This window comes from Amblyomma mixtum, chromosome 1 (assembly GCF_055824585.1).
Source record: "Amblyomma mixtum isolate Tamu chromosome 1, ASM5582458v1, whole genome shotgun sequence".
In the NCBI taxonomy this organism is placed as follows: Eukaryota; Metazoa; Arthropoda; class Arachnida; order Ixodida; family Ixodidae; genus Amblyomma; species Amblyomma mixtum.
In genome coordinates, this window is record NC_143012.1 from 287,739,181 (window position 1) to 287,746,923 (window position 7,743).

Genomic DNA, 7,743 nt, shown 5'->3' on the forward strand with positions numbered 1-7,743 from the left:
CAAATGGTCCAATTGGACAGTCCATTTGGACCAACCAATTGGAACACCATTCCAATTGGAACCAATTGGAAACTGAACTCGTCCAATTGGAACCCATTGGAAATCCAATTGGTTCCAATGGTTTTTTTTTTACTGGGTTTTCCCTCGCGCGCACATACCGCTCCGCACGCACACCGCTTATCGTTCGTGCACCTTGTCTACACCTTGGCTCAGTTGAACGACATGAGCTTAGGAGCGGAGAGAAGACACAAACACACAGAACACATAAACATACACGGAGAAAAGCAAACGCGGTTGCCGGGTCCGCGCTTCGCCGTGTGTTTCGAGCAAAACCGACTCTCGCCCCTCCGGTCGTGAAAAATGGGGAGGCCCCCCAAAAAAAGTAATGAAAAGGTGGCTCGCTAACAGATGAATGAAAGGATGCGCTCGCTAACAAGTTTAGGTGGTCGAGCCGATCGCGCCTCTCGATGTGCGGAGAAAATGCAACAACGCTGTTTCGTCGTTGGATATACGCACGCAGCGACTGGAGTCGAACCACGATCCGGCACAGATTTCCAGGAGATTATGAGTTGATCGAGTCGTGTCTGGCTCCAACGCATCGGCCTTCCTGACACAACGGTAAAGAATGCGGTGGTTTGCGGAAGACACTTCGCTCCGGACGACCACGACCCAAGCAACTGGGGAAAAGGAAGGACAAAGAAAAAAAAACGCGGAGAAACACCGCGAGGCGACCCAAAGAGCAAAATAGAGAGGGTTTTGAGAGACCCGCCACTCCCCCCAGCCCCCCTCCCCTGAAAAAGACCGGGTAGCAAAAACCAAGAAAAGAATTCTTTTCAAGAAGGGACTGTGTCATGATGTAGACATGTGACGCACTCCACGTACCAGACACCACGCCTCCGGCTAACATCGGAGGAGGAGGGAGGAGGAGGAGGAAGAACATTTATTTCCGCCGAATATGGCGCGGTAGCCACCTCCGGGTCCGCACGCAGGCGTCCGGGGAGGCAGTCTGTCGCACCGCGGCCGGAGGACAACCGATCCCGTCCAGGAGAAGAGGTCTTCAGCCTCGGCCGCCAGGCGGACGGAAGCGCTGTTTTCTCGTCGGGGCTTCTGAGCGTGGTCTCCCATTCATCTCTAGTTTTAATCGCGTTGCGCCCTGAGGCACGAACGCATCTCCAAATTGTGATCTAATATTGCCACGTGGCCGCAAACTTTACAAATTTCGGTTTCTGCACAGTCCCTCTTCCGTCCTCTGGCACCCATCAAACTACTCCACAGGGGCGAGAAGAAATTTCGACCTTGGAGCCTTCTCCAGTCGTACGACTCCTTTTTACTCAGGGTTCTATCCGCGGCGGATATGCGAGAAGAAATTTCGACCTTGGAGTCTGCTCCAGTCGTACGACTCCTTTTTACTCGGGATCTATCCGGTGGCGTATATATCATCCGGTCTTTCTTCAGATTTTCGGTTACATCCCTACACGTACCAATACTTTCTTTGCTTTTAGATGATGATGTGGAGGCGTCCGCAGCACCCCGAGGTAGCGAGGAGCGGGCGAGCATGTGGGCAGCCTCGTTGCCGGCGAGACCGGCGTGTGCTGGGGTCCAGATTATAGGGAGATTTTTCCTTGCGGAGCCTAAAGCTGGAGCTTTTTTTAGAAAAGCTCATAAGGGGACTTTAGCGGAGCCTACTCGACGAGGCGCGCGAGAGAAAAATCTCGAGGAGGGAACGGAAGGAGAGGAGCCTCGCTACCAGAGAGGTAGAAAATGAGTCGTGGAGTCATGCACCACGCTATATTTGACTAAAAACCAGAGCAGAATAAGTTAAAAATGAAAACACCCCTGAAGGTTGTTTGGTATGGCAGATTTTGCTTTTATATTCACTTCTTTAAGCTTCGCTTTTCAATACGATTTACGAAAAACGTAGCCTCATTAACTCAATCAAGAGCTCGGCGTTGAAACTGTTCTATCACAGTTCCATGTTCATGCAACGCAATATAATCTGCTGCAGTACTGCGGGAACCACACTGAAAAAAGCTGTGAGAATTAGGCCTAAGCGACACTAACAAAGGAAGGCAGGTGTGGTAGAGAACTGGAGGCTTCACAGGAGCCGTTCAATTATGTAGCTTATTGTAGCGGAAAACGGCGACAAGTCGATATTTTGTACCGCCGTAGGGGCCCGTGAAGGAACAGAAGTGAGCAGAGATCCAGCGACGATGGTAACCAAGGGGTCCTCACTCACCGCCATCATCAGACGGCTGACCAGCAGCAGACGAGACTCTAGGTGGTGGAGCGGATGGCGCAAAATGGTGTTTTTTTTACACCATTAGGGACTTGGGGCGCATTGAGACCAAGAAGCTCCATTTAAAAATGAGTTATAAGGAGGAGAATCCTCCTTTATGCCTCATTATTGAGTGCAGGGAGTAAAATAGGTCAGCGCATTTTTACTCCATATTGATGGAGTAAATGTTTTTGCATATGGAGTTTAAAGGTGGACGCCAACCATTTAAACTCCCATTCGGGTTGGTTTAGAGAATGGCCGGACGAGAACGAATCCGTCAAAAACGGAAAATAAAAGAAATTAAAAAGAAAGTGGATGGTCATTGAGCGTAGTTCGTAACGACGACCACTCATGCATTTCCGTCGTGTCGCCCAAGCGAAAACCATTTTTTTTTCCTCCGGCGAACGCAGAGCGAATATCGACGGGCGTGCAGCGCCTGCCGTCACACACGCAAGATTGCCTGTAGAAATCGCCCCGATTGAGGCCGCAAACAGGAAAATTTTAAAATAAATTGCGCTGAAACAAAACGCCGCCCTTTTGTTAAATTTGGCGCGGCGGATCGAGAAACTCCTCTGAACCTGCCTTGAAAGTTCCAGTAAAATGCGTGGAGGCAAAAAAAAAAAATCGGAGTTTTCCTCGTGAAATGATTACGGTGGCCATATTCTATTGCAAAAATCTATACAGGTAGCCTTTGCGAGCATTCGAGTCAAATTTAAAAGCTCTGCGTGAGTTATGTAATTTACAAATAATTTTTAGAAATTGCTGCTCGCAAACGATTCGGCCGACGCCTCTCATGAATATGCAGACTGGACGAGCCTCCTCACTGGGCGTGCCTATTGGGCGGCATGGGGCGCAAATCCGACCTATTCTTTTTTCTAGCGCGTCAGCGTACAGAGTTGAAGGGGAGAGGACTAGCATCATTTTTAATTGCCGATATCTTGGGTGTTAATGAAGCTAGCTCTAAACTTTTTGAGGTGCAGTCAAGAGTGATGGAATACCGGTCGCTCGCGCGTTAAATACCAGTAAATACCTTTTCATTCCATACAACTCAAGAACGAAGCGGCAAACGATTCTCCCCTCCCCCTTGGATCTGCTAGCGTGAAATCGCAGGGGGTGGCAGATGAAAGGGGAATAACCGCGGCTTAATCGAATTAATCGCGGTGTCATGAAAATCTGCCCACGCCATTGGCTGGAGGGCCTCCTATGAGGGTCATCTGCAGCTTCGCTCTTAAGGCGGAAGCCTATCTGGGGGGCAATGCGTAGTAGTTGGACGCCAAAACAATAACGCCTCTCGGGTTATTGTTCTGCGCATGCGCACTACCGCCTCGCCATCCCCTATCCCTCTAAACAGCAGGGCACCTCTATCCTTAAAATCCCTACGAACAGGCATCGCTGTTGTTGCTGTCGTGGGCATCAGTGCGCAAGTGCTGCTTGACAGCGTGCGCGTTTCTGCGCTGCTCGGTACCGCCAAACAGCTACCGCTGCAATTCGCAATACCACAGGTGCTAACTTACGGTTAAATTTTTGTTTTTAGACATTTGCATTACTGGTATCAACATTTGCCGCGCAACCCACCTTAATTTAGTCGCGCTTTGAAATCTCCCGGCGATGAAAAATCTCTGCACTGCCCCGTTATTCTCTGCGGAGGCGTTCTTCTTTCCCATGGCAAAACATGAACCACCCGCCATTTACCCCAGCCCAGCTCGCGTTATGTCGTCACTTCCGCGCACTGCAGCACCGCGTACTCGCCAGTAATCATCCAGTCTGCTGACCGCTGAGCCACATCACGAACGACCGATCTGTCGACGCCCGCCACAGTGTTCGACTTAACGGTGCGCAAGGTGCACAGGAATGTCGGGTTGAAGCCCCTCAGCGCCTGCTGGAACGGCACCGAGGGGTCCCATTCGAGGTCGCCCACGAGCTTTCGGTAGTTTACATCCCCTTTGAACAGTACCAGGTCCGCCGATTGCAGCACCTTGTAGAGCTCGGGTCGCCTTGTCACCATCTGAGCGTAGTCGAACGGCTGCGTCCAAAATATGTCGTCCAGCACGGACCAAACACCTTCGTCGATTAGGCGCTGGCACCGCTCGCCCAGGGCCCGCGTTGCTTCGTGGTCGCATTCGCGCATCTTGCGCAGAGTCCACGATAAGTCACGGCGCATCACGTCCGACACGTACCAGGGTATGGCCTTTACGTGAATCGTCACGGCGGCCACGTAGCCACAAGCGTGCAAAAAGTCGAAAAGGGCCAAGTCTGCGGCTAGCTCGTAGCCCGAATTGTCCATAACACAGTGCAGCCGTGCGAGCTTGCCACTGAGATTCTGTTGACGAAGCTTGATCAAGTGCTCCCATAGCTGGTCAGTGTGATCGGATATGATGCAGGATCGTAGCGCGTCAGTCTTCAGGAGGGAACCAGCTTGGCCTGATGCGTCAGCACCACAGGACAGCGACAGGTCGCATCGGTTGCCCCAGAGCGACGAGTGAATCAGCCTGTACGTAAACAGATGATGCATGAATCGTAGTAACCCGAAAGATCAGGCATTTTAGCGGGCATGAATGCAGGATATGTCAGCAACAACAAAAAAAAAAAAAACGAAGAGAAGCCGCAAACAAGACGGAGTGAAGCTCACCTGTATGTGCTTTGTTTAAGCTCCTCTGACGAAGCGTCTCGGTGCGAGCTGGAACGCGCGAAGTCGCACAGTGTGTGCACTGCACTGATGCAGCCGTTGAGTGCGTCCTCCTTCGGTTTGGTAAAGGGATCGTAGTCCTTCAACTTCGCCGTCTTGTAAAACGCCTCGAAGATGCGTCGGTAGAAGTAGGTCTCGAAGTACAGCCAGGGCGCGTCGTACCAGCGCGGCGGGCAGCCCTTATTTTCGACCGTGTACTGCTGGAGCACAGCGTTCCAAACGGCCGCATCCTGGAAGTCGTCCTCAAGAGCAATAAGTGGCTTGTTGGCGGTAATCTCGTCACGAAGTTTTGCCAGGCGTTCCAAGGTGATTTGGATATCTTGGCGCGCTTCGGGACCCTTCTGTCGCTCTATTTCTGTCGCGTCCCCAGAGACGGTGTCCATGGCTCTGGTCAGGATGACAGCCAGCCTCTCACGCACTGTCTTGTATGCGAAGCCCTTCGGGTCCTTGGCCGTGAGCGGAGGCGGTAGCACCGCTGCTGGGGATTTCGCTGTCCGAGAACAGTCCGTTGTCGAGTTTCGCAGCCCAGCGGGAGAGCTTTCGTGCGTGGCCATTCACGTTCGTTCGTGGTGTGCACTGCAACGGCTGAGCGGCAGGGCTGAAGAGCCGGAGGGAGGTGCGCCTATCAACTCCGCCCGTTGACCAAGGCGCCAAGGTCATCAGAGCCGCCGCTCGCGCCGCTCGTGAGCCCACGCCCACGCTCTAGAGAACAGTTGCATTCGCTGGCGAGAGGTGGCGCTAACGACGCCCGGAGGAGTTTATCCACTAACTCTACTGGAAAATGGAGGAAGGAAAATTTAGAGGTTTCCTTCCTCCATGGATAGTGTCATACAGTCTATTTGAGGATCATTCCCGCCGCCACAGTAGTAGCTCACTCTCCGACAGCGGCAGAAGAAACCGCCATCGCGCTGGCCATCGCTGACCCACGTACGCGCACAGTCCTAAGCGACTCCAAAAGAGCGATACAAAATTACTCGGCAGGTTTTATCTGCCACCCCGCTGCACGCATCCTTCGCGGCTCCACTCCCGACCATAAGATCAACCTGGTCTGGGTACCCGCCCACGCGGGAAACTCTGGAAACGAAGGGGTCGACCGACTAGCCCGAGGACTAACCAACCGGGCGGCCGGCCCCACGGATCCAGACGCTCTTGCCGAGGCTCCCCAGACCTTTGCCGAAATTACCAACCTCTACAGAGAGATGAGACGCCAGTTCCCGCCTCCACACCCCGACTTGAATCGAGCGCAAGCCAGCTTGCTCCGCAGGTTGCAGACGCACTCCATCCTTAGCCATTCTAGACTCTCACTCATCACAGACGGGGAATATGACCCTGTCTGCCAAAATTGTTACCAGGGAGAAATCGCCACCCAGGCACACATCCTCTGGGGTTGCGCGGGAAATCCGCCCCCTCGAACCTTACTGCCAGCTCCCTCCGAAGAAGGATGGAACCAACTCCTCAAAAGGCCAGACAAGAGCATCCAACTGGCACTCATTTCGTGGGCCCAGGAAGTCGCCCCCACCTGGGGGCCACACCAAGCCCACCTGCCCTAAATCCCTCCAATCTATGGCAATAAAGTTGTTTCTCTCTCTCTCTCTGGCGGGGAAAAACGCTCTGGCGGTTGACGCCTCTAGAACACAATTTGACTGATTGTGAAACAATTTATTCGTCAGAAAGAGCATAATGCCTGCCTTATCAGTTATGCGTTTTCAGTGCACCCCCCCTCCCCTTTCTTTAAATGCATTTCAGAGTTGCTCCTCGAGTTTTCTTGTTCACAGGTTTCGACAGAAAATTTTCATGCGGGAATTGAAATATCATAAGGAAAGAAATATGAGAGAAGCCAACAGCCACAGAAACCAAGAGACGGAGGGGATTTTTTAAATTTTATTTATTTTTGTGCTGTTGTTCGATTTAGAATATTACTAAATATGTTTATCGCTTAAAGCTAATTGATTAGAAAAGCAGAAGAAAAAACAACCACATGCCGCCGATGGGATCCGAACCCACGACCTCCGAATTACGCGTCCGGTGATCTGCCGCTGAGCTACGGCGACGGCTGTCATATCTTCTGCTTTCTAGGGTATTTTATGCGAAGCATATTAACGTAGGTTTCGGTCCTTCGCGCGACGCCCGGCGGTGGCCACCATTGACCTTCAAGTGACCTTCAAGTAGGTCACGTGACATCACGTCACGTGATGACGTCACACCGGCTGCACATGGGGCCTCATATCGCGCCGTCGGTCGCCTCCCGGCGGTGGCCACCATTGACCTTGAAGTGAGATCATATGATGTGGAGTCACGTGATGACGTCACACCGGCTGCAGATGGGGCCTCATATCGCGCCGTCGGACGTCGCCCGGCGGAGGCCTCCACGCTTCGGTTCGCGCCGTCGCGCGCGACGCGGCGGCGGCGCCACTATCGCTGCATCACGTGATATGTGACGTCACGCCAGGGATGAGGCGGCGCGCACCCGCCGTAATGATGTCAGCATTTTCCGCTCAAAATACCTAGTTATTCTGCGAAGCATGTTAACGTAGGTTTCGGGCCTTCGCGCGACGCCCGGCGGTGGCCACCATTGACCTTGAAGTGAGATCACATAATGTGACGTCACGTGATGACGTCACACCGGCTGCAGATGGGGCTTTGCCTCATACAGCGCCATCTTGAATTCATATCGCGCCGTCGGACTACTCGGACGTCGCCCGGCGGAGGCCTCCACGCTTCGGTTCGCGCCGTCGCGCGCGACGCGGCGTCACCATCGCTGCATCACGTGATATGTGACGTC

The 7,743-nt window shown here is 52.9% G+C and overlaps 1 protein-coding gene across 1 annotated transcript; it reads right to left on the reverse strand.

The window, feature by feature from the left end:
• Nucleotides 1-815: 815 nt before the first annotated feature.
• LOC149371967 (damage-control phosphatase 1-like) lies at nucleotides 816-5,602 on the reverse strand. The gene is made up of 2 exons (XM_089585533.1): nucleotides 4,905-5,602; nucleotides 816-4,764 (listed from the first exon to the last, which is right to left on the reverse strand). The coding sequence occupies exons 1-2, from the start codon at nucleotides 5,513-5,515 to the stop codon at nucleotides 3,984-3,986; spliced, it is 1,392 nt and encodes a 463-aa protein (XP_089441659.1). The 5' UTR covers nucleotides 5,516-5,602; the 3' UTR covers nucleotides 816-3,983.
• Between the last annotated feature and the right edge of the window lie 2,141 nt (nucleotides 5,603-7,743).

Coding starts and splice junctions, on each gene's coding strand:
- LOC149371967 (XM_089585533.1), bottom strand. CDS start 5,515: ATGGCCACGCACGAAAGCTCTCCCGCTGGGCTGCGAAACTCGACAACG. Junction 4,765..4,904: donor CTTAAACAAAGCACATACAG/GTGAGCTTCACT, acceptor GTTTACGTACAG/GCTGATTCACTCGTCGCTCT.